Consider the following 26,530-nt stretch of genomic DNA (forward strand, 5'->3'; position numbering starts at 1 on the left):
TGTAGTCCAAGGATGTACAAGATTACAAGGGAATGTTGATATGGTAGAGGTTTGGATTGGTTCTTTGGTGGAATTTGGTGTGAATTGTGTTTACTTTTTTGCTCGGTTTTCAGTTGGTTTTGGGGAATGGACGTTTTGAAAATCAATATTTTTTAAGCTTCTTTGAGCTGTCAAGTTGACTCTATTCAACAATTTTGATATAAAATTTGATTATAACATAGATTGATTTAGTAGTAGGCTATCTTCATTGCTGAAGTTTTTCTTCGTGCAGTCTAAGTTGTTTCATATTTCGAAAGTCCATGGGTTTACACATGGTTACGTTACTAAAGCTAATCTATCTTTTGGTTTTGTAAGGAATTCGCGATATTTCATTTTTGACACCAATTTACACACTAGGTTTTTTAGCTAAATTGGATTCGCCTGAGTAAAAATACCATGGAGTCATACAAACGTGAGCACCAAAATATTTAACACGAAACTATTTTACTTAATATTACAACTCATCTTTGAAAGAATGTTTTACCGAATGTCAATGCTAATATCTTGTACCTTATGGTCAAAGATATTGTCATAGGCTACAGTATATCTTGTAGCTCACTAGGTATTCTTTGCTTATGTCAAGGTTGAAATCTTATCGGTTTCGTTTTCATAATTAATAGTTCCACGTGATTATAACAGATGTAATTAATTACATACCGATATGCAACTGAGAGCAATTCAATCACGACTTCCGGTCTCAATTACAGCACCACTCTCGGATTATAAAACATTTCATAACCTCACATAACAGTGGTATTCAGTTTCATTCCTGTCTTTAACTAGAGTATAACAATTATAGCCTACTTTCAGTAGTGCTAATTAGAGATCCGCTAGCCAGTGTTGAGTTTCCAAGTTTAACGAAATGTGCAGACAAGTCTATAAAACTGGTGGAATCCAGTTCAGTTCAACCTTGGAGGTTGTGGACCTGTCCCTTGCTTCATCTGGAGTTCTTGCTTCTAGCGTGTCCTTAAATCCTTATAAAATAAGTTTCCCAGTTTGTTCTTTGAGGGTCTTTTTAATTCGTGTGGAAATGAGGCAATTTTGGCTTTGACATGATGGAAATTATTTTAATCTTTTGTCTTAGTAATTTTGCTTTCTATCCCCCATGCATGTATGGAGAAAGTGTAGTTTTCGTCGATAGGCCTATGTTCGACCAAATTTAGGTATTCATTCAGTACTAATCTATGGCATCTCTTGGAGCATTTTTCTTTTTTTGCAGTTTTGTATTTTAATGGGAATTTCCTATAAAACCACGAAAATAACAACATTTTTTTTTTTTTAATTGGAAAAATTACGAACGATTTTGATTAAAATTTAGTATTTTATGCCTTTAAACTTTAAACTGTACAATCCCCAATACCATAAAAATTACGGTTCAGCGGTTAATTTTTTTGTGATTTTACCCATGAAATGCCATGGCTACTCCCACAGCATCCCATGGGTTCTGAGAAACTATGAGTCAGTTTGCTGATGCTGTTAATTTTTAATACGAAATCGTATTTATTTGTTTGTATTAAAACACAATGCTATATTGCTGCACTTGGCATATACACATGAAATGCAAAGGTAATGCAATAGGAAAATCCTTTATTATAAAAGAAGTATGGGTTGCACATGCACACTCTTGAGCGAGTACTGAAGTTGGTTGTTCCACAAATTACTGTATTACTAAAATTGTATTTTGTATGTTAAACGTATTGAATCACAGAAAACGTACTACTATCGTGATTGAATGCAAATGTTCACACGGTATGACATCCATCTTAAATTGAACAGTGCTAGTCTTCTATACAGTACTCGTATTGCAAGTGTTTATTCATCTAAATTTATTTTTACCAAGGGATCATAGCAGTCAGTTTTTACAAATACCAATAATTTTCTCCTCCAAATAAATTTTCAGATTTCAACATTTTCCCCAAATAAATGTATAGTGTTTACTCACTTTCATATCTCTGGAACTTATGTCCAAGCCCAATAGTAAAATACATATTTGTCCACACACTAGAAAGAAAACTTGGATTGAATGCAATTCGAAACATTTACCGATAAAGGAATTCCCACAGATAATTTTCCACATCAGACAACCAATAAGATAAGCAATACTTATTGTAGGTAGGTAATCAAATGCTTATGAAATATTAAGTTCATGAAACTTAGGATTATAGAAGAGCAACATTTCCATAAGTTGATTCTTGTTTACCAAGTGTTCAGTCTTGACCTAGTCCTTGAGCGGTTATAATCGATGCCCTAATAGAAGGGATTGTTTTAGACAATGTTTGCTTAATCAATGCTCGTCATGGCCTGAAATAACACCGATATCATATCACGAAAGATAATCCCTATTGCTGCCAACACTTCAGATTTGGTGTTAGATTTGAACAAAGGTGTTTTTCCAGCAAAGACTATACTGTCGAAATAACGTGACGTTTTATTTTAATGTTCTCGTAGAAAAACTTTGATTGCAATAATATACTAACGAAAAAAGTATTGTGAACAACATTATGGTAAAAAAACATACGAGTCTACTGTAGAGTCTAAAGTATAGAATTATTTATACTCCCGCAGTGCCCTTTATTACCCTTCAAAGTTTGATTCAATTTGACATTTTTATCGTATGGTTTTAATTTTTATCTTCTCAATGACTGAAAGTTTCATTACAATCTGTCGAGCGGTTTTTGAGTCCATAGGGTATATACATACATGCTTCCTCTTTTATAGATATAGATTTCGTAGACATTTATACAGGCTATAAATTTAAGCAAACATGAATTACTCTAGTAGGTTTCAAATTTGTTGTTTTACCATAGCTTACACCATAGTTGGATGAACTAGCTATAATTACTTAGTTCTCATTTAAAATCTATAGTCCACTTCTAACATAAAATAACTACACTTAAAACTCAATCAATCGTTTATCATTGACGTTGTATTGTAAAGACTTAAAGTCTGTGTCCCGAGTTTGGTTTTTTGGGTGTGACGGTATCAACGAAATGTTTCTTCAAACTTCAAATTTCTGATCTTATCTGCTCTTTTTTCGACAAATCTTTTCGTTTTATCCTTGGTAAAATCTCTGTTATTGAATCAAGTTTTGTAAATATTTTTTGCCTTAAACCCTTTTATTTGTCACGTGACTTAATTATGTGTGTTTTTCTTGTCCCACGATTCAGCCGATTATGCGAATGCGTGACAGTGTGCCGGTGTACTCTGACCTTGAGTCCCATGATAATACATGTTAACAAGTCCCAGGACTACCAACTAGGCTTGTCTGCTCCGTCTATCCGTCTATTTCGGAATATCCGGACCACAAAACGCGTTATTCGTTTTGTGGACCAGATTGGATCTGGCTGAGTTTAGACACGTTGACAGTTTGAGTAAAAATATATCTGTAGGATTTCTCCCCTTTGCTCCTGTTGGGTTTACGTATCCGGTACTAAAAAGACGTAATATTATCGTCCGAAAACGTTAATAACTTTTGAAATAAACATAATGCATTTTTAATTTTAGTCTGTTACGAATCAAGTAAACTATTGGGTGAGGAAACACGAGTTGATGCTGTCTTTTACGGTTTTCTTTTTGATTTCCCCAATAAATGTTTAAAAATTAATCCATAAAAAAAATAGATGGAGTCTGAAGGGTTGTACACCGAAGTTTACAAGCGGTGTAGTTTACCTATTTGTTAGATTCGACTGGATTTATTTGATCACAATGGGAGATATATTCTCCCACACGGGACAGCGGCAGAGTCTGGAGTCGCCCCCACAGGCCTAATTGATGATTGGCCTTTGACGCGACAATTGGCCAACAGACCCAGCCCGGTCCTGTGTTGGTGGATGCTGCGTTTCGCACATCTATAAATAACAACACACTCATACGTTAGCACACATGGTGCGTGAGAAATTGTGGAGATGAGATCATTATTGGACGCAAAGATAGCAGAGTGGATGGATGGATAATTTCTGGAAGTTCTTGCTGTTTTTTGTTGGAGAGATTTCCTATATTGGTTCTTCAATCAAATTTGTTGAACGTTTTAGTTTTTGTATCTGCTTCAAGATATATTTCTATCATAAAATTCGTTCTTGTGTTCATTTGCAGTTTGGGCCAGACTAGGTCCTTATACAGGGTGATTACTGGGAAACGCATGTTTTTGACTTGCGTAGTATACAAGGAATATCGTTCGGCGACAGCCAAAAGTTGTTGCGCTGTGGGGGGGGGGGGGGGGGAGAGTGCAGTTTCAATTATTGCCGAGATGTGGAACCTTGAGCATTGTACGTTTGTCATGCGACAATATTACGCAAATGGTGAATCTCTCACTCAGACTCAGCGAGATTTTCGTGCACATTTTAACATTGCACGGCATGGTGCTATCCCTGATCGTCACGATATTGGGTTGGATACATAATGTTAACACAACTGGATCTTTGATTAAGAAGAAACCTCCTGGACCGGTAAGGACAGTCACCCCTGAGACAGTTGAAAGAGTGCGCCTTGCAACAGTTCAGAGTCCGAGCCGGTCAATTCAAAAGCGGGCATCTGCTCTTGGACTTCGCCCATCCATTGTGAGAAAGATTTTGGTCAAAGATCTTAAATTTCATTCTTTCAAGCTGGCAGTATGTCATCAATTGAGTCAAGCAGATAAGAGGCAACGTGTAAATTTTTGTAACAATGAGTGAAGTTTTAGATGAAAACGACAAAGCAGCTATCCTTATGAGTGATGAAGCGCATTTTCACTTGGAAAGAGCAGTCAACAATCAGATTTTACGATTTTGGTGTGCAAAAAATCCTCAAAAACGTAACTGAGAGACCTCTTCATAGATTAGGTGTGACTGTGGTATGCGGTTAGTGAAAAGGGATCATTGGTCCTTATTTTTTTTAAGACAACGATGGCGGAGCAGTGAGAGTAAATGCACAACAGGACCTAGAAATGTTGGAAGAATATTTCTTGCCAGAACTGCGCTGACAATGTGTAGAGATGTGTAATGTATGGTTCCAACGAGATGGGGCAACAACCCATGCGGCTCGCATTAGTATGGAATTCCTTCGGCGAACATTCCCTACAAGAGTTATCTTGCATTTTGGTGATGTCACTTGGCCTTCTCGCTCACCGGATCTTACAATTCCAGATTTCTTTCTATGGGGATTTTTGAAATCTAGAGTTTACATAAACAAACCACAAACAATTCAGGAACTTAAAGAAACTATTTGCCAGGAAATTAGCGCTATTCCTAGACATATGTTAGCAAAACCCGTAGCAAGTTTTTAGGAACGCCTTCAACACTATAAACAAGCAGAAGGCGACCTTAGAGTTGTAATGTTTAAATGCTAAATTTTAAGTAATTTTATTCTGAAATTGCCTATTGTGTACACTGTTTTTCCACTCATAAATATATTTTTTGCTCTGAATCTCCCGAGTACTCGTTATTTGAAAAACATTTGTTTCTCGGTAATCACCCTGTATTTGTCATCCATTCTCCTACAATTGCAAGCAATACAACGAATTCTATGGTCCTCGTTGTTTGGCCATAAAACTGAAATTGTCTAATCTTACCCACGTCTCTTTGTTTGGATGTTCTTTGCTGACACAGGTTTTTCAATCTGTTTTAGTTTTTGGTCAAAACTTGTTTTTATGTTTCTTACTTTCATATTTACCTCATCAGTTGTCTTCTCTTGGATCTTGTCGTAATGTCTTGGATCTTGATGAGACTTGCAGCTCATCAAATCATCATATCATCATGTATCATCTTTGGGACATGATGATGTCTCATACACTATGAGACAGAGCAGTCACAACCACTTGAATCAAAAATAGTTTTAGGTCGATACACACTGAATATATTATTTTAACTTTGAAACCCCTGATCAAAGTTTTGAAGACTGATGTTGCAGAGTTGAACAATAGCAAGTGTGCATCACTTTGGCTGGCTATGTTCCAACTTCGAGGGTCAAATGTTGCAACAGCTGCTCAGGTTGAAGGAACTGCAGCTTCTAGGCTATAAATTTCGGTGAAGGCTATCAGGGGAGACCGAACATGGTTACAAAATTAGTTCTGGATATAGGTTTCGATTTATTGCCTACAGTCGTGGACTTTCTTTATTTTTGTGGAGGATTCACGGGGATTTGGGCGTTGGCTAATCGTGAAGAGGCTGAAAAAAGTTGATTGGACTATATTAATTAATGTTTTGGATGTTGTTTTAATTTTGTGGAGTTGCGAAATTGGAAAACTTGTTCTCGCTTCGCCTAAAAAAAAAAAAAACAACAAACGCTAATGTGTTTAAGACCAATTCAACTTTTCTTTATATTTTAGCGTGGGCCAATCTCTGCTTCCCTCTTCCTTGAAAAGATCAAAATAGTTCTACGGAAATTACCTCCTAATCCCTACGGTCTTGCTATGACGTATTCTCCATGGACAATTAGCTTCTCTCTGTGTTTTAGACAAATACAACATTTATTTATATTTTAGCGAGGGCCAATCTCTCCTTCCCTCTTCCTAGAAAAGATCAAAATAGTTCTACGGAAATTACCTCCTAATCACTACGGTCTTGCTATGACGTATTCTCCATGGACAATTAGCTTCTCTCTGTGTTTTAGACAAATACAACATTTATTTATATTTTAGCAAGGTCCAATCTCTCCTTCCCCTTCCTTGAAAAGATCAAAATAGTTCTACGGAAATTCCCTCCTAAACACTACGGTCTTGCAATACGGTTTGCAATACGGTATGACGTATTCTCCATGGACAATTAGCTTCTCTTTAGATAGATGAAGGAGTAGACTACTCTTTAATCTGTGCAAGATGGTATGAAAAGAATTAAATTAGGTATAATAATGTTAACGTGAAATCCCATCGTTTCACGCTGTTGAAATTCAAGACTGGAACATTTCTTCGAAAAATCTAGACGTTTCTTTTCCTCTTCAGTTCATCTTATCTTCTACACCAAAATACTATCCTTCCTGTAAGTTCTCAAGGAGGGATATGTCCGATGGTGATAAATAGTCAACGAGAAGTGTTTCTAAAGTTTATAGAAATTGAAAGGGCCTGAAGACGTTCTGTATCATTTTCCCAAATTACACAGTTCCACTTCCACCCCTGCTTGTTTTGTTGAGGAATCCAAACACCCCTGCGTGTACTTTTGTAGATACCAACACAACCGTTGCACACCACAGACTGTTGTCCTCTGCCATCACAGTTTCCCTGTGGCCCACACATTGTCAAAGCTCGCGGTGAGTTGGCGGCGCCATAGCCCACATCCTTCCTCACACATGTTTTGATAGTTCAAGGCTCTTTGTGAAAATTGGCCTGAGTATTTGCCTAAGTGGTTGTCAGTGTTGCAGTCGTTTTGTGGATAAACCGTACTTGTGGAAGTTTTGAAGTGCTACACGATTTGGCTATTGGATTTTTTCTAGAGAGAACTCCTCTGGTTTATTCATCATGTTGAGAAGTAGTCTATTGATTATTGATTATTGATTGATTGATTATAAAAACGAAAAAATCTTTAAGGAGTCCACGGAGTACAAAATAAATGATTCAAATATACTTGGATTCGAAGAGCGTTTAGGATAGAATATAGTTCATCACGAAGATTTGGATTTTCCCCAATAACTTTCAGTATGGCGACAATAGTGTTGTTTTGTTACATATATTGTTTTTGCCCTGTCCCAAAAATCTTTCTATTGAAATCGTGCTTTTTGTCATATCTATCCTCAGCGTATTTCGATATGCAAATTTTCAATCCTGTAAAACATAATTGCAAACTTCTGTAGACATTAATTTTACTCATCACTTTCGATGCGTAGGTAAGTAATCCATCAAAACGAAGTAAATCGTAAATGTTTGTAGAATTCAACAGAATGAAGGTTTGAATGCATCAAATACACTTGAATTTGAAATCAGAAGATGCATGCTACCCAAGATAGGCTCGAGGTTAAAATAAATCGTCCATATTTTAATCACTCGTCAGGCTACTAGAGGATGTAGTAGGTGAACGCTCCCAGCGATGAGTCCATGATAGGCTGATGATGTACATTAATATGCACAGAGACTGCATCCATCTACGAGCACGAGCCCGCGGTTAATAACCTCCATAGCCCAGACATTAGCCAGCGTGCAGCGAACTTCCGCATCTGTTGTGGAACTTCCAGACCACACTTGTGTTTGATTAACACTGATGATGGATGGCTTTTGGAAGTGCATTCGATCAAAAGTGCTGTGGATTTATCGCACTGGCTGACTCTTGATGAAGAGATGGGTGGATGTTTCTGTGGAGATGGTGTTTTGAAATTCGTTGATGGTTCCAAGTTATTTTTTGATGTGATGAAGTCTGCAGTGTGTGTTTAGTTAAAATCGTGGACAATAATCATTTTTTGAGAGAAATTTGTAGTTTAGGAATTGGACAAAATTGTCGATTTTCGAAGAGTATCTTGCCTTACATTTCGTTGCTAATGGGGTATGCGTAACTTAATTGAAGCATAGTACCAATTATTTCTGAGACTTCAGACCCCAATTGTTTTGCAAGCCTACGTCAACTTTGGCGGAAACAACTATAGTATACCAAATTATTCATCCGTACTACATAAACCTTTACTATTATCTCAAAGAAGTGTTCTAAGACTCTGAATTGAACTCTTGGTAACCATCAAACGCCATAGATGTGATTCAGTTTCAGTGTTTAAGATCCAATCAATTTATTCACAACAAAAATGTTTTCAAAGCAATCTTGAGCAACAAGTTCAAAGCAAACCTCGAAACCAAATTGCCCGCAGACAAAACAAGTTGATTCCATCTGTCAGAGTTGAACAACTACAAAACAACGCTGGAAACACTTCGTCGTAAAGATCGGCCGCAACAACGTCCGCGATCATAACTCACGCGGGTGTAAAGAATTGGCCGAGTGCCAAAATACTTTGTAAACACTGTTTGGACAAGCCTGAGTGATGTAGACACGCGTGTTCGTGCTGGAGAAGAGTTCTCCAGTCTGGAGCCTCCAGAAATAGACGCAACTGGAGCTGGAACTCTTTCCACTGCGTTTGATTTATCTTCTTCCTATATCTATCAGAGCCTCTTGCGTTCTTGGGAATGTTATATTTCAGTGACAAAGAATGGATGTATAGTTGTTTAAACTTCTTGTAACGATCCTATTTTGAAGTCTGCATGTTTGTTTTGATAACGCACGAGTTTGGTGATCTATTCAGGTGTGTGTCAATTAATAGAGTATGATGTTTAAAGTAAGGTAATTTGAAAGTTCAAGTGAATTTAAAATGTACGGTCTGGCATATTACTACATATTTCGTTTACGGGAAGTTCCGATATTGATTTACGTACTGAAAATGGGTATTCTTACGATTCAACAGCATAAAAGAAATTGTACTGTCTACATTTTATGTGGTAGAGCGCTGGACTTAGGTCCCCTAGATCCTGGGTTCAAATCCCGCCCTACACTAAAGGATTTTATCTAAGCGGTAATGACACAACCTTCTATGCTTAGCTCGAAGTTTGGTGTGAAACAGTTGGTGTGAAACCAGAGGAACGAAAATCCCCTCAAAATCAATAAGATTAATGCAGCTAAGTTTCCACAAATTCACACAGACAAACGTTTTCCACCAGTCTTAGCTAACCCTATTACTTCCTTCACCCAACTTTCCATCAAAATTGTCCAACGTAAAACGTTAAATAACAATTAAGTTGTCAAGTTGCTGATTGAATTAGCTTTGTCCGTTGGTCACGCCTTGTAAAAGCTACCGACTCCAGCGGTTGAGACTGGTTCTGGCGAGAATGTGTGCCAGGGAGTGGTTGTCGACATTCGGTAGTCTGTGTCCAGTAGCCCCGCCTACACTGTGGTTCGTCGTCCTCGGTCACCCCAAGGGTCAAGGGTCATATCTAGTGACCTCCCGGGGGCTTCTGGACATCCACACCTGATTTTCACCCATCCTGCTATGCGCTTTAAAAAGCAATCGCAGAATCCATAAGGAAGACGATTGACTTTTGGATTCCGAAGTTAATTCCATTTTTTCAAGTCCTTTTTTTACTAAAAAAGAAAATTGTTGAATAAGCCACTCACAGAATGCACTAGTGTCTAATTTGTTTTTAGCGAATTTCCCATGTAGGGAATAAGCTATTACCGTAGTACTCATGGTAAGACCTGGACCCGGGACCGATTTTTTTTTCGTTTTGAGGTCCCTAGAGGCCAAAAACACCATCCGTTTAAATTCATATATATATATATATATATATATATATCCGTTAGCGCGATAACTCGAGCAAAAATGATCCGATTTTGATGAAATTTGGTAGAAACGTGTAAACCTACGTTTATTCGAACGAGTTCGCGAACCAGCATGATCGGACCATGGGAACGGGGGTTTATGGGGGCTTTTATGGGGTAAAAATGGGTTTTTCCAATTTTTGACCCAAAAAACATAAAATTTTGCAATTTCTTTCCAAACTATTTTGTAGAGCTTAAAAAACAAATAATTTAGTATATTGAAGCGTTATAATGCGCCTAATGGTTACGGAGAAAATTCCAAAAAATTTTTAATTTAAAATTCCCATGTTATTCTTATGGAGAATAAGTAAACTGTTGTGGTTTGCTTGTTTATTAACATTTTTTGTCCAAATTTGGAAAATGTTTTTATTTTTCGTAGTAACTATTAACATTTTACATAAAAAAACACTTTTACCCTCCCTGTTGCAGCAAACCTAAGTATGTGTTAAACTGATTATATTTAAATAGGGAATGAATATGATATTTTTAAGGAGATATTTTAGTGTAAATCCAATCAGGCAAATGGAAATTCGCTTAGTCTGCAGGTTTGCTGCGGCGGGGGTATTATTATGTTACTGAGGTATTTTATGTGAAAAAGATATAATAGTCTGCAATACGTCTTCCTGGTTGATGCTTACATGTTACTATAGGTCTTTTTATCATTTTGATAAGATAAATGTTGCGTATTCCACAGAAACCAGTAGTTAACAGAGCAATCTGTCGATGGCTAACTTCTAATTTGATTTTCAAACTGACGACAACTTTAACATGGGAATGGTATGTCTAGAATCATGATGCTAGAATCTTTCATTTGTGATTCCATGTTAGAATTTTCATGTGTTGGTTAAGAAATTGGTAAACATTGAACGTGTGTGATCTTCCTCGCAATTCTAAACTTCCCTCTTACGCCAACATCCGTTTATGTACAATCTGCATACCTTAGTCAGTCATCAGGTGTTTACAAGTGGTTTCGTCTGCATGCTCGTCACGATCTCTGTGATGGGTTACAGACAGTACTTACTCGTGTAAGTGGTCGTGGTAGTGGTTGACAAGATTGTAGGAAAACTGTCGTGCAAATGGAATATTGCACGTTGAATTCTCTAAATTGCTTCGTTCGTGTTGCCAACTTACCAGTTAAAATTTATAGTAAGTGGATGTGGAAGTAATGATCGAAATTTTACTATTTGTGTTCAAAAGGTTTTTGGGGTTTCTTGAATAAGATGGACAATACCCCTTGTTTATGGGTTGTTGTTCACGTTTGCTGCTACTGATGTACTGATGTGCTTCATCTGATTTTATTCTACTTGTTTGTTTGGCTTCTAGAGACGAATCCTTCTTGTTCGAGAATCTATTGTAGATTATCACATAAGAACTTCTCAGTTTTCCTACAATTCATCATGTCTTTCCAGGGCCTTCTCCGCCATCCTGACCATTTAGCAGTCACCAAAATCCTGCCGAAGAGTAAGGTTGTTGACTTGGTAGTACGTTTTGGTCTTCTCCTTGCTTCACCAACCCAAGAGTGAAATGCTTCACACACTTGTTGTGAACGGGTGACTTTTCTTGGAGTTATGTATAAACGAACAGTACCATAGCCTTGCATTATTTTTCGGAGTAGAGGTCGTGCATTTTGGTGCGTTTTTAAAGAGCTATGTCCTCCTAATTAAACTCAATGTAAACGTCTACATATAATTATTTCGGAGCACTGTCTTTTATAAACTATTTTCGGAGCTGTGGCTTTTGGAGTTATGCCTGTCGAAACCGCTGGTAATTAATTACACCACATGTTTAAGTTAGCGGCCAGTGTTGTGGCATTACCTCCATATACTGAATGTAAATATCTAAATATTTTCGGACCAATGCTTTTCGGAGTTTTTACCGACGGAGTCGCCGGTCACGAAACCAGATGGTTCAGCCAGTCAGGGTCGTGGCCTTGCGTCCCCATATTCGCATAAAAATACTGTATCTAAATATTTTCGGACGAAAGCTTTTCGGAGTTATGCCCGACGGAGTCGCCGGTCACTACACCAGATGGCTCAGTCAGTGGCCGGTGTCGTGGCCTTGCCTCACCATATACGCCTGACACTAGTAGTGTGTCAAGGCGAAGACTGTCACTTCTTAGTGCGTACACAACAATCACACACATGTCCACTGACGAGTGATACCGATATAGGTAAATAGATATGTGGTTGATCTAGTCTTTAGAGCAGGACTTCTGCTCTTGGGGTATGGGTTCTAATGCTGCCAATCATAAATGTTTTTATGTACTGTATGTGCTGATGCCTACGAGGTGGTTCAGTTCCCATACTTGGGTCTGTAGGTTCAATCTTTCAAGAAACAAAAAGAAGCGTTTTATCAAGTGAGAAGAATTTTGTTGGGAAAGACCCTTGAAAGAATAAATGCAAAGAAGATTCAGATTGTTCATTCGGGTCTTGATATTTTGTGTAATATGCTTACCCGGTTATATAGGTTTTCATGTCCAATTTACCTGCTCTTAAGGTTTTTTGTTGCGTTTTTATCGACATCGGAAAACAATTTACAGTGTATTGTGTGTGTGTTGTGTTGCCTTATGCTAAAGTATTAGTGACACATGTCGTAAAAAAAATGCGTCGATGAACTGTTAAGACTAAACATAAATTTGATAAATAGCCAATATTAGTAAATTTTCCCTCTAACGTTTAAACGAAGATTATTTAGGCTAAATATAGACTAGCAATCAACCCAAATCACTGTCTTCCTCATCAATTCTGTTGGGAGCGAGGTGGAGGATACTTAAACATTCTTCGTTTCGTGATAGTGATCAAAAGTGGACGGCGGGCGATGATCAGCTGTGATGTAACAGTGTTACAACAGGCGGCATTCCTGTAAGAGGTCGCCGGACATATCGCGTATGTTAATGCTGATCGCGGAATGTGCGTTTACACAAGTCGGAAACTATGATGCAACCACCGATTACTGATTATTTAACGGCGTGTTGCCGAAATCATTTAAAGGGTTTGGGAGATGTTGGATTTTCCGGTTTTGCTGTATTCATTTGTTTGTGACGGGGTAGATTATTTGGTTTAAAAAAGGGTTGTTGCGGTTCTAATTTGTGAAACATGGCTGTAATCTGAATCATGTCCTTTAATGGGAAGGAATATATAAGCTGGCAAGTATACAAATCGTGTTGTGGTAAGAAAATACACTTTAGGAAAATTACGAATGTGCATTAATAGTAGTTGAAATAAAAACCCCTAAAAAAGAAAAAAAAGTTTAAAAACGCGAAGATAACTTTGTTATTGGTTAAGTTTTCCACATAAACAAACTTCTTGGAGTTTTCCTATTATAACATGTAGACTCGACCGTAAAACTTTTGTATGGTTTTTGTGGAAATATGTGTTAAAATTACAGAAGGCTAATGCAAAAATTAAACATTTTTTTTACCAGCGTTCTTGAGAAATAAAAGTATTTGCCTATACATTTGTTCATTCTTGACACTACGAAATTGTTATTGTAAAGAATTGTTTACAGATACGATCGTAACACTCTTGTACGCTTGCAAATAGTGAAGATTTCTTTGCCAGTGATCTCGGAAATAACAATATTCGTATACATTTTCACCCTCTATTGACACGACAAAATTTTCAATCCTACAAGATTCCTAAGAGAATATTAACTTCTTCACTTATTTACATTGCACAACTTTTCAAAACTCTACCTAGAATGTTTCAACTGCAATGACACTTCGTTATTTCCGTTGATTCTCGTTCTAATTATAGCAGTAAGTGCCATATGCAGTTGGATGACTTGTGGCTCAGTTCTGTCGGCCTTGTGACGGAATGTACGTGAAGCCAAGGCTGTGGCTATAGCCGATATATCCTACATTACATTATACTCACTGTGTACATGTCAAAAGCGTTGTCTGTTTGTACTCTATAAATTTTACTTAGCATAATATAAATATAAAAGTTTTGCCTTAGATATTATTATGAAGTAGGTGTTGCATTCCTAGGGCCTTTTGCAGTAGAGAGCCTAGAGCCGCCACTATTTAAACCGTAGAAAACATACATTTTAGAAGACCTACATTCTACACACAACATTCCATGTTTGTACACTCCACATCTTGTCTACTACATTCTCTGTTTTACATTTCCAGTGACAATTTAAGATTGATTACTCACTGTTTACCTTTCGATAAACCGTCAATCAGTAATCAATGTTCAGATCATTTATGCATGCAGCTATCTGCGTTGGAGATTTAATACCGGTTTACCATATTTTAAACATGAGTGTGTTCAACTGATAGTTTCTCTATGTAGTTATGTTGTTAATTTTAATTAACGGTTTCGCTATAAGTCAAAGTAAGCCTGTCTTGCTCTGTAAGTTCATAGGAGTTATATTTTAGTAGAGAACAATTAGTGGTGTTTGTTTTAGGCACTAGACACCGTTGAAAGGTTAGTTTTTTCCCAAATATTTCTATGGTGAATTATTTTCCAAACTGAACAGTGTTAATATTAAATAATATTTCGGTTTAAAATATGTTAAGCTACAAAGCTTAAAATTTACCAAATTTTAAAATGTGTAGTCTTTAAGGTTAAGCAAGTCTGGGTATGCCTAATTTTTTAACTAAAAATCATTATATTTCAGCCATTTGTTATTAGATCTTTTTTGAGCTTGGTGTCGTGTGATAGGAAATTTTAAATTCTAAATAAAAGTCTTCTTGGCATTTTCATAAAATACAATGTTTACTGAAGGATCATCGAATGTAATGCTTTTGATTAATGAGATTAAGCAATTTTCATTTGGTGGTAAAAGTGTTTTTTTTTAGTTAGCTGGGTGGTTAAAGTACACACCTTAAAATCTAAAGATCACTGGTTCAATTCTGATGCCGTTTGTCATTTTGCTTTCAAATGCTACCCTTTAAAGGGTCGGTGATAAGATCAGGTGTACACAAAATAAAAATAAAACTTAAGTTGATTACTAATAAGAATAAGAATTACATCCCAAAGTTAACACACGGTAAATAGTTTACGTTTAGATAGCTTAAGCGCTTGACTTAGATTAATTGTAAAACAAATTTTAATTAAAAATTCCTTATAACCAGACAAGGCATAATTATAGTGTTAAAGTACTCGCCTTCAAACTGAAGGTCGCTGATCCCATTCCAAGCAAGATCCTTCCAACCCAGATGTCATTCATCGTTGGGATATTAATTAACTAATGATGGTCAATGATATGTAGATAGTAACCAACCAAGGGACTGTACAGTTCCCTAACGTAAAACAAAAAGAAATACCAAAAGCATGAATAGATACAATATATTGAAAAGAAAAGAAAATAGTTACCAATTGTTTAAACCCACACAAGGCTAATCCGTGGACGTTTAGTGATACAGTGATGTCGAGAGTGGTGACTGTTCTATAGTGATGGGAACATGTGAGTTAGATGGGGGAGGGGGCGCGTGTCATGGTGGTTGTGCGCTCGTGGTGCTACGCTTGTCAAGTGCTCTTCATACAGAACGGAGGTGACCCCGAGGATGTGGGACCGAGGTTCCCGTACAAGCCGTGGAAACACCCGAGGCCACGGTCATACAACAAGGTGAAACGTTGGATAGTGTTATGTATCTTCGACTTTATAGTTATAGTTGTAGTGTTATGAATTAGAATTGTCATCTTTCTGGAGAGGATTCGACAGTCAATGGTTGTAAATGTGTGGTCTTCTGGTTTGACTGTGTTCAAAATTATTTGTGCAATTTTTCTTGCTACAACTGTTTGGAAGTCAAGCAACTTGATGGCACTTATGGCAGATGGTAGCACTCTGCATCGAGGCTGAGACGTGGTTTTTGACAGTTGACCCAGAAGACCACATATCAAGAATGCTATTTGGTAGGATGCATCAAACGTTTTTGATGCCAATTTATACTTTTATGTCTAGAACTAGCAAAACACTGGGTGATTTCCCTATCCACTAGGTGAAGAGTTCATAAATTAGCAAGTTTAGAGCTGGTGAGTTTATAAACCAGTGAGTTCAGCTTATACAATCTTCTGCTGATAGCCAATAATTACTTCCTTGTAATCAAACTCCATTTTATTTGGTCGCTTATGTTATTTCCTCACTCTTCTGCTTCAGCCTTCCCTAAAGACCAGTTTAACTGTCAGTAACTGCAGTTTACTTATGTGTTTGTTGTTTGTTACAGAACTATTCTCGGGATTCGTTGTCGAGTACCAAGAGCGGGCCACCTCCACACACGACACTACAGCGACATGCCAAAGCTAACCGCAGTCTGCTCATACCTAGGTGAATATTCATATTCTTTATTCGTATTTATATAAGTGCATTGAGTTTTGCAATACTTTTTCATCTAGGTTCCAGCCCGGAAATATTTCCCTCATAACTTCAGGCTAGTTTTAGAGGGGTTTGCAGCATTTTCACTTTGATAAAATCTATGAGTGATTGTGGGATTTGAAATTAGTACCTCAGGGAACGGATTCCGGGCTCCAATAAAATTATTAGCTCCATATTTTTTTTTCTTCAAATTAAGTAAATTATAACTATTCTCTTTAATGAACCATTAATCTTAAATTCAAATTATTTAAATAATTTCTTTAAATAGTTCAGAGAGGTTGGTTAAAGAAAGTAATTTAGTGCAAAAGTATTTCAGAATGTTTTTTATTCCTGATATAGGCTATCTTTGATTTTGATAGAACACATCGAATTGATTACTTCACCATCTACATTATGTGAATGTTCAGTTGTTTATACAGTTGTCAGGTCTGTAATGGAACACAGCCACCTATAATTTACCATTGACTGTAATTTATATCCAATGCACCTACACATATACACAGACCACACATCTTACACATACTAGTTTGGTTTAATGCTAAAACTGTCCTTGCTTGAGTATTATTACGTAATATTAAATTTTAAGTGCTATGAAGATCTCTCAGTGTGCATTATCTCAAAATGTGTGAGTAGTGGTTTGTAGATCAATTCAATTCAATTCAATTCAAATATCTTTATTCATTTTTATGTACATTGTACAATAAATAGTGTCAAAATAATTACAATAAAAATAGTGTCAAAATAGTTCAACAGGATAAAAAACAGCAAAACATGAGGAATGGTTATAAAAACAACAAATACATTTTACAAATCTAGTAAGATAATTTATCATAGCGACTGAGGGAGGTGAAAAAATTGTCAAATGAATAAATTGCTAAATTTATTAAAAACTCTTTCAATATTTTTTTTAATTTGTTTGGATTTGTTTCTTTTTTTAATATTTTTTGGGAATAAATTTAAAAAATCTATTACCTGCATAGGATGGTTTCTTTTCAAAAAATTTAGTCCTATGTGGTTGTACATTTTCGTTCTTATTTCTTAAATTATAAAAAATTGGGTTTTTCTTTTGGTTCCGAATATTCTTCTTGTTTTTTTGCAATTATTATTGATTCATATATATACTGCCCGTAAACATTAAAGATTTTTAGGTCCTTAAAATTCTCTTTAGCTGACTCATCAGTCATCATGCTGCAGCTTAAGCATGATTCTAACAGCTCTTTTTTGCTCCTTTAAAATGCTATCTAGATTACATATTTTTGTTGAGCCGTAGAGTGCTATGCCAAACGTGATATGTGAATGCACATGTGCAAAATATATATTTTTTAAAGTTTTTAAGTCACAGTAAAAAGACATACTTGATAAAGCATGAATTCCGGAATTAATTTTACTTAAAATTTTATGTGGCAATATATTTGCATGATATTTTATCATGTTTTCCTTAAGTGATTTGATTTTTAAATCCCTGAAAGTATGTTGTCTAATCTGGTTTTTTTTTCATGTGAGGACGGGATCAGATTCTGGATCCCTAGACCTCGTAAAAACTTTGTTTTTTCCTAATCGTGATGGGAAATGTGTGCAACAATCTTAAATGACAATATAGCAATTATCAAACTGTTTATCAGTTGTCAGGCAATGACAGTTTGTCTTGTCCGTAGGTTCCACTTCCCCCTGGGCAAGCCTGGGGAACAAGCACAGGTGGAGATGACAACAGTGAACCTTCGTCAGCTGTTCCTGTCTTTCCCCAACCAGCAAGCCACCAAAGAACACTTCGCAGCTGTTACCAAGGTTAGAAAACTTGTGAATTTCTAATTTGTAATGGCTGAAAAAGCTGAAGGAAATAGATCTTGGTGGGTTACACAGAGGTGTGTCATACACACATTTTTGTATGTCCTACCTTCACATTCTGGGATGCTAGGCTCTAACGCGAAACCTACTTCAACCTGGATAAAATACATTATCACTTAGATTAAATACATTGGTGATTGGTGGGGTTTGGACTTGGGACATCAAACACCGAGGTATTGCACTCCACTAGATGAGTTTGCTCCCCTAGCCCCATACATATAGATATTTATGGTGGATGAGATATTTTTCTCTAAAACCAACCCATGTAGTTAGATTGAATTAGCCTACACTCAGGCTTTTCTATATTAGACAGCCTCAGGCATTGGCACAATGCAACATTTTTACTGTCTAAAATATTCCTAAAACTCTTATTGTTGGTTTAGTTATTGGGAAATTACAAACCAGCTTTATAGCTACGCATTTGGATTTGAGTAAGGGTCAACCCTATTGTAAAACCTTGTGCTGTTGACGTCTTCTGGCAAGGACAAAGAGTAATTACTCGTTTTTGATATTCTGTATTCGACTCACCACAGTATTAGGCCTATACAGTAGAGTCCCGCAAACTCAGCGTAATGTGGACTGGAAGGTTCCGAGATTGTGAAATGTTGGGTTATCGGGAACTAGGGTCAAAAATAAGAACTGTACAATTTGTAAGCTTTTTAAACACCTTTTTTATTTATATTTATATTACAAGTCAGTATTAAGTCATCAGATATATTACAACAAATCCTTGGCACGAGTTATGAATGATTTGACTTGAGCTGCCTTGAGTCCATGTTTAACTCTTACTCAAAAAATCACTAATTTTCTAAGCCGATGGCCGAGTTATCCAGACTGCCGGGTTATCGAGTGCCGAGTTTGTGCGACTCTACTGTATCAGGAAAACCATCAAACAAGCAAAAGACATCAATGTTACTTTCAATTTCAATTCTTCACAACCCAACTTGTAAAACATGTTTTAGACACTGGTGTGTAACCTTGCTAATAGTAGTAAAAAATGTTGCTTAATTATCACATGTTTGAAATAAAAACTCAATTCAGCCATTTATTTATATACCTGCGGGCTTTGCCCCTTTTAACTTCATAAGTGAGCTCGTTCGCATGGCTCAATCACATCCTGGTTGAAGTTCTTGTCCAGGAGAAAATCATTGTTAACTTTCCATAGCCACATTTCCAAATTCCCAGAAGGTATGGAACAAAGTCTTGAGACAAAATATCCAAACAGCAATATGTCTGTAACTCCTCTGTAAATTAGTTATCTTTGTGCAAAATTTCAGCTGGCTAGGGTCTAAGCTTTTCAATGATAGAAAGACATTTTTAAAAACCCTTACAGTTGTAAGGGGTGTGTGTAAGGGGGGTAGGGGGGTGTGTTGGGGCTTTTGTATAAATAAAAAAAATATTTTAAATGGTTAAACAAAAAGTTTTTTGTTTAACCATTTAAAATATTTTTTTATTTATCCTTAAAGGAAGCTTGTTAAATTGCAATCGGATTTGAAAATATTTGAACAATGTGCAACCATAGTGCAGTTTATTTTAATATTTTGAGTGATTTAATTATGTTTATTTATATGTAGTTTATAAGATAATGTCTTATCCTTCATCAACAATGTGTATTGTTTGCAGGCATGTGGATGCCCTCTATATTGGAAAGCACCTTTGTTTATAGCGTGTGGAGGTGAAAAACTTGGCTATGTCGAGCTTAACACAATCATCGAGTACTGGCGCAAGTAAGTACTGTCAACTTTTATGGAAACTAGTTTTACCATTGTTCATAGATAACTAGGACAGTGCAGAAACCAGTTTAATGTGTTAAAGTTTGTTTTATTTATGTGTTGATGCACCTAATTTGAGTAAAGTTTTGGTGTTTCTAATGTGGATAATACAGTAGTACTGCAGACTTCGGACCCAAGGTAGTGAGCACGTGGGTTCAGATCCTAGATCCTAGTAATTGCAACTACTTTTCATCAGTGCAGTTCACCCTTGTACTATACAGGCTCAAGCCTTGCTTTTGCTGGATGTGTTCCACGCACAGGTCTCGGTGGTCCATGTGAACTGGCAAATGCAAATAAAAAGAGGCTGCCAACCTCTTTACATAAAAAAATTCATACAACCCTCGTACAACTTATGGTATAACAATAACAATACTTAATTACCAAGTGGTTGTTCAACATGTTTTTTACTCAAACAACAAAAAATCGGAATTTATAATAAATACTAATGCAACATAGCTAATCGATCATCTGTTTCCCACAGCCTGTGTAGTACGTGTCATGACCCTGCCTCGAGGTTCCTGCGTATCGCCTCCAGGAGCAGCACTCGTCAGTACCTGCTGCCCGAGGACCTCATGGGTCTGGTGCAGGACGTCGTAGACACACATCCTGGCCTCACCTTCCTCAAGGAGGCGCAGGAGTTCCACTCTCGATACGTGCATACGGTGAGTGTCAAGTAATCTAAACACTTCCAAGACACACGCCTTGACGAGTCTTCCTCGTTACGTGTGAAAAGACAACGGAAAAATTTGACAATATAGTCTTGTCATTATGCAACCCTGTGGGGTGAATCTGACAATAAATTAGTGAACTATTTCAAACTAGCTCATAGTTCGTTAGTTGCTTGATATTTACAGCTATTCCTGATTGTAGTGAGTGCAATAGAAATGGATAAAAATAGTTATTTGTTTTAAACGTGCAAATTATGAAAGGTTGGTACTATGGGAGGCTATGAACCTTTTAGTTGTCAATATGGACCTGAAATTCCAGTTGATAGCTATATGTACAAGCTATTGTAATAACCTAAACAATGATTAATATCCAATTTTAGGTGATATCGCGCATCTACTACTGTGTCAACCAATCGTGGAGTGGACAGATCACGCTGCCGGAGCTGCGCCGCTCGGACTTCCTGCGCGTCGTGGAGACACTCGAGCGCGAAGATGATATCAATCAGGTGACGCAGTACTTCAGCTACGAACATTTCTACGTTATCTACTGCAAGTTCTGGGAGCTCGACCGCGACCATGATTTGTTCATCGACAAGAACGATCTGGCGCGGCACAGCGACCACGGTGAGTATCAAGGTGATTTTAAAGTTAGGTTAGTTTAAATTTTAATTTTCAGTCTTACCTAGATATTTTAAAATTTAAAGTATTGCAAAAGATGTTATCACTTAGAGTAATTCCAATAATTCCCTCAGTAGTTGAACTAAGCTATAACTATAGCAGTAATCAAAGTTAAGTAATTGAAAAATAATCTAGGCTACTAAAAAATGTTCAGTTTTAGTTAAAGAGATTCATATAATTTTTTTTCGAATGAATCTAGATCTATTCGAATGAAATTTGAATTGCAAACTTTTCTACCTAAAGATTTATACTAAAATATAAACATTAAAGTAAAAAGACAACTCCACTCATAACTCGTTAAAAAATAAGTAATTATGAAATTTTTGTCACTCTTCCCAGTGATGTGATTACAGTTTCTCTTAAAAAATTCCTGATTAAAAAATTATTGTAATCTATTTAACTCAAATCCGTATTAATTCAATAATTTGAGAAGAACCAGTAATAGAAGTTTTAAAATAAAGGAATCCCTCTTTATTGAAAAGTTTCCCTAAATTCAAGAAAAGTGTTTTTCATTCCATACATCCATGTCCAAAGTATAAGAGTATCCGCTTTTAAGCTTTTGGCTTTAACTCACAGTAAGTTATCTGTATTCACAATATTAAACCTTTAATCGTATCGTAGACTAATAATTTTTAGTTAAATAATGCAAATAATATAATTTGATAATGTTAGACTAATTTCCAATGCTAAGCACCACAGACCACAATAATTCAGAGCTACTTGATAATTTCCATGTGTTTTTGGCAGAATTCAAAGAGTTTATACGAAGGGCGTCAGCTGTTTCGAGTAAACGTGTGTTGACATGTAGGTACAAACTCGGTACTGGAGGGGTGCTTAACTGGTGGAGGGATGGATATGGTGTTGCTAATAATCAATGGATGTTGTAGAGTTAGTGTAAATATGTGTACAGACTTTTGTCTCAAGCTTTAATGTGGTCAGGGCGTAAGGTATTTTTTAAATCAATAATTTATATTTTTCAGATGGGTAAGGTTAAATGGTAAACCCTGAAATAATATTTTTGTTAACTTATAAGCTAATGAAGACGTCTAGTAATGAATTATATTTATGTTACAAAACACTAAAAATTTAATTGTTTTTGAAGTTAAAATGAATTGTTAAAATCTACAAAGGAGATACCATTAGTCCAAACATCTTAATGTTTTCATAAAGTAAAAGTAGGAAATTTGGATACGTAGAACTCCGAAAATATACTCAAAATATCCGAATTGCAGTTTACCCTAATTGCTTACTTAAAGATTTTTAATAACTACAGTATTAAGAATTGTTATTAATTACATAAGGCAAAAGCCGTGATGCCCCAAAATTCTGAACAACTCCCGCTGTCGTGTAGACATCATTGTCGTCTACATCGGTAACAGAAAATGATGAACATCCTCCGCAAAAGCGTAAAGTTTTCAACTGTTAAATCTTTGCAGACATGTTTTGCAATCGCGATAGTAAAAGATCAGCTCAACCAGTACTATTTCCATAAAATTCTCCGTAATTTGCTAAGAATCCAATTACGCTAATTTTTTTTTTTTTTTTATCATAAGAATGTGGTTCGGTCACCATTGATTCGGATAGTTGAAGTTCTACTGTATTTTTTTAGCTCACATAACATTATTTTTGCATATAACAAAAATTGTGTATGGAAATTAATGTTGTGGTAAGTTTAACTTAAATGGTTTCATAAAGAAAGAGTTTTGTTTTAATTTATCGGTTTTGCTTACGCTATTAAGCGTATGAATCTAAGCTCTATTTTTGAGGGTTATATTTGTCTTCAGATTAGCTTAGTTTTTTGGTTTCACTTGATTAGATGCAGTTGCACTGATCGACGCTTATTAGTAAACACCACTGCATCTATTTAAAAGCTTTTTTAAGTAAACGTTCTACACTTTCATATCTTAGTTATGTCATTGATTAGGTTATATTCTCTAAATGTTGTCCATTCAATTAACTCGCACAAGACATTTTCATAATTACTACTATTCAATGCCACAGTGTTTTAGTATATTTGATACATTTTGCTATCAGCAGTTACAGTCAAGGAAATGTATTGTTTTAGACTACACTAATAACTTTCACTTTTCAGATGAATTCTCCAAATTGAACTCAGTTTAAATTATTTTAAACTTATCAAAAAGTAAAGAAACAACAGTCAGTAGCTCTGTTAAATAATGAGAGCGTTCTATACAAAACACATTTATTTATTACATTTATAATGTTTTTAATAGATATAATATACTCATTATAAATCGGATAATAATTAAAAATTGTTTCGAAGTAAGATTTAATTCAAGTGCCTTCAAACAAATCTGATTGTTTTAAAACTCTGCTACTTTACAAGTTTGTATGTTAAACTTACATTAGTATTTTTTTTTCAACAACAAAACTGACAATAGAAATATGTTGCATAGTTTGATGGTAGATTTTTACTAATAACGTCACTTGTAATAACTTTCTTATAAGTATTGTCTTATGATTGCAACACAAGGTTGAATACAGTTAGACATCCCATCCCTATGTGAAAGCTGCAGCCCTGTTAGTTGAGATGAACCTTTGACAAAGCACTATTGCCGAGTATTGATTTCTCTTGAATACTTTTTTAACAATCCACAAACTAAGAACTTGAACTAAATCATTTTTACCATCATAGTAACGCAAACTAATGGGGAAACTAGAATTTTTACAGTAGTGCATTTTGCAAATTCTCATTCAATAATTATGGTCTATTTGAATTACAAAATGGCTTCAGCTGGTCCATATGGGATATATACTTCAGTATTTAGTAACGGGTTAACATACTAAATGGTTTGTAAGACTTACATGTGATTGCAGCCTTGTCGTCAAGACTAATAGACAGGATATTTTCGGGGACGGTGACGAGAGGCAAGATGGCCTCTCAACTGAACGGGTCTCCGGACGCAAAGATGAGTTACACGGAGTTTGTGTGGTTCTTGCTAGCCGAGGAGGACAAGCAACACCCCCGCGCCATAGAGTATTGGTTCAGGTAAGAGCAAGAGTTAGTCACGGCATTGCTTATAAAGTGTTGATGTAAGGCTACTTTAATCTGTGGGGAGTCGGTCTATTGGAGTGCTGGACTTAGATCCCTGAACTCTTGAGTTAAAATTCCACCTACCAACCGATTTTATCTACATGTTTCTTCTAATCCTCGAGGCCTAGCCTAAAGTAATGTGTAAAACAGTTCCATAACCTTGCTCTGTAAAAACAAAAAGGTAAGATGCAATTCCAGTGGAGTGGCATGAGGCGAGTTGAAATGAGTACCAGCTGGTTCCTTTCCTTAAATTCATGGCTTTAACGACTTTTTCTTGGCACTTTGAAAATATTGATCTGATTCAAGTGTTTTAACGTTTTGATTCTTGCCAATTCAGTTAATGCAGCTTTCCCCAGCCCCAGGTATGACAGGGGCTTAGCCCTGTATCACCATAATAGCAGATCATTAATATCTCTATCATAATCCACTCCCAACACATCACACCACCTGTCATCGTCTAAGTATTCGCTAATTTCATTATCTGAATCTGCCGCGACTACTCGGGACAGTTACTCATTGTTTTCAAACAATCTACGTGATTGAACAAATCACTACAAAACATCAGCTAAGTTGTAAACATCACTGCAGTGATGTATGTCAAGCTAGTGCAAAACAAAATATACCACAAGAATCGCCATTTTTCTTCAAATAGAATGGTACTAAATACGGCATATTATTATTCTTTATGCAGTCGTAGTTGGCACGTCTGTTCAAACTCCACACAGCCGCATGTAAACACTCGTGTGTTAGCGATGAGGCTAATGCACCCGTGAGATTCAAAAAGGTTAAACGTTAAAAAGATAGTTCTAAAATGTAATTTTTACATAAATTGTTACATATTAAATAAAAGATGTGTAAAATAAAATAGGTGTATTCTGAAATGAATCCTAAATAACAATGATTGTAAACAAAAACAGAGTTAACTTATTAAACATAACATATGGTATTTTACTAAACATACATAACATATGGTATTTTACTAAACATACAGTATGTTAGAAAAGACACATCAATTTTCCCCCTTTAAAGTCTTGACCGCAGCATTTGATCTACATGTCGTCTGCATGTTACTCCGTTCTCCAGTTCAACGTTGTAATGTAGATTTCCATCTCTTGATGTAACTTTTCCAAAACTCCATTTTCTCTGACCCTTGTAGTAGTTTCTCACTTGAACACGGTCTCCGACCTTAAATATGCGTGTTATACCTTTAGGTTTGTCTTTTGAGTCCTCGATTCTAGAAGGTATCATAACACTGAGGTAAGTTCTTACTCGTCTGTTGAACATGAGATAGTATGCCGAGTTTCCTGTTGAGTTTGGTACTTGACGGAGTTGAATTAACGCCTTGTGAATTTTACTGTCAAGTGTTCCAGGTTCATCTAATATCGACTTCAACATCTTCTTCACTGTTTGTACAAAGCGTTCAGCTTGTCCATTAGATGATGGGTGGAACGGAGCAGTCGTTTTGTGTTGAGTTCCACATGACTTAAGAAACTCTTGAAAAGTAAGAGAAGTGAAACTTCGTCCATTGTCTGAAATTAGGAGGCTTGGAAGACCAAAAGTACTAAAAAGTTTCTTCAACTCCTTAATAGTCCAATCGGTAGTTGCTGTTTTTGTAGGTATTACCTCTACCCATTTGGAGAAGGCATCAACAACAATTAAAAATTGTTGTCCATTTGTTGGGCCCATGAAATCTATATGTATTCTCTCCCATGGCTGAGTTGCTGGTTCCCAAGGATGATTGATCTCTTTCGTTGGAGAATTTTGTTTCTCCCGACAAGGCTTGCAAACAGCAATCATGTTTTCAATGTCTTTATCCATTCCTCTCCAAAAGCAGTAACTTCTGGCCAAAGCTTTGGTTTTTACTATACCAATGTGCCCGTAGTGTAGTTCATTGAG

At 36.2% G+C, this 26,530-nt stretch overlaps 1 protein-coding gene across 8 annotated transcripts in view; it reads left to right on the forward strand.

Moving 5' to 3' along the window:
• The window catches only part of LOC128991453 (uncharacterized), a 134,180-nt gene that overhangs the window by 92,993 nt on the left and 14,657 nt on the right, over window positions 1–26,530 (forward strand). For 5 of the 8 annotated variants that reach the window (XM_054414343.1, XM_054414346.1, XM_054414350.1 and 2 more), the window contains exons 3-9: window positions 16,468–16,568; window positions 18,272–18,401; window positions 20,085–20,188; window positions 20,715–20,895; window positions 21,282–21,525; window positions 22,327–22,383; window positions 24,418–24,589. In XM_054414343.1, the coding sequence (XP_054270318.1) occupies window positions 16,468–16,568; window positions 18,272–18,401; window positions 20,085–20,188; window positions 20,715–20,895; window positions 21,282–21,525; window positions 22,327–22,383; window positions 24,418–24,589 (989 nt within the window). Of the gene's footprint in view, window positions 1–16,467; window positions 16,569–18,271; window positions 18,402–20,084; window positions 20,189–20,714; window positions 20,896–21,281; window positions 21,538–22,326; window positions 22,384–24,417; window positions 24,590–26,530 lie in introns of all 8 variants that reach the window. The other 3 variants (XM_054414348.1, XM_054414349.1, XM_054414347.1) reach the window with 2 other exon arrangements.

This window comes from Macrosteles quadrilineatus, unplaced genomic scaffold (assembly GCF_028750875.1).
Source record: "Macrosteles quadrilineatus isolate MER2022 unplaced genomic scaffold, UCM_ALF_1.0 Scaffold_4__1_contigs__length_99947679, whole genome shotgun sequence".
In the NCBI taxonomy this organism is placed as follows: Eukaryota; Metazoa; Arthropoda; class Insecta; order Hemiptera; family Cicadellidae; genus Macrosteles; species Macrosteles quadrilineatus.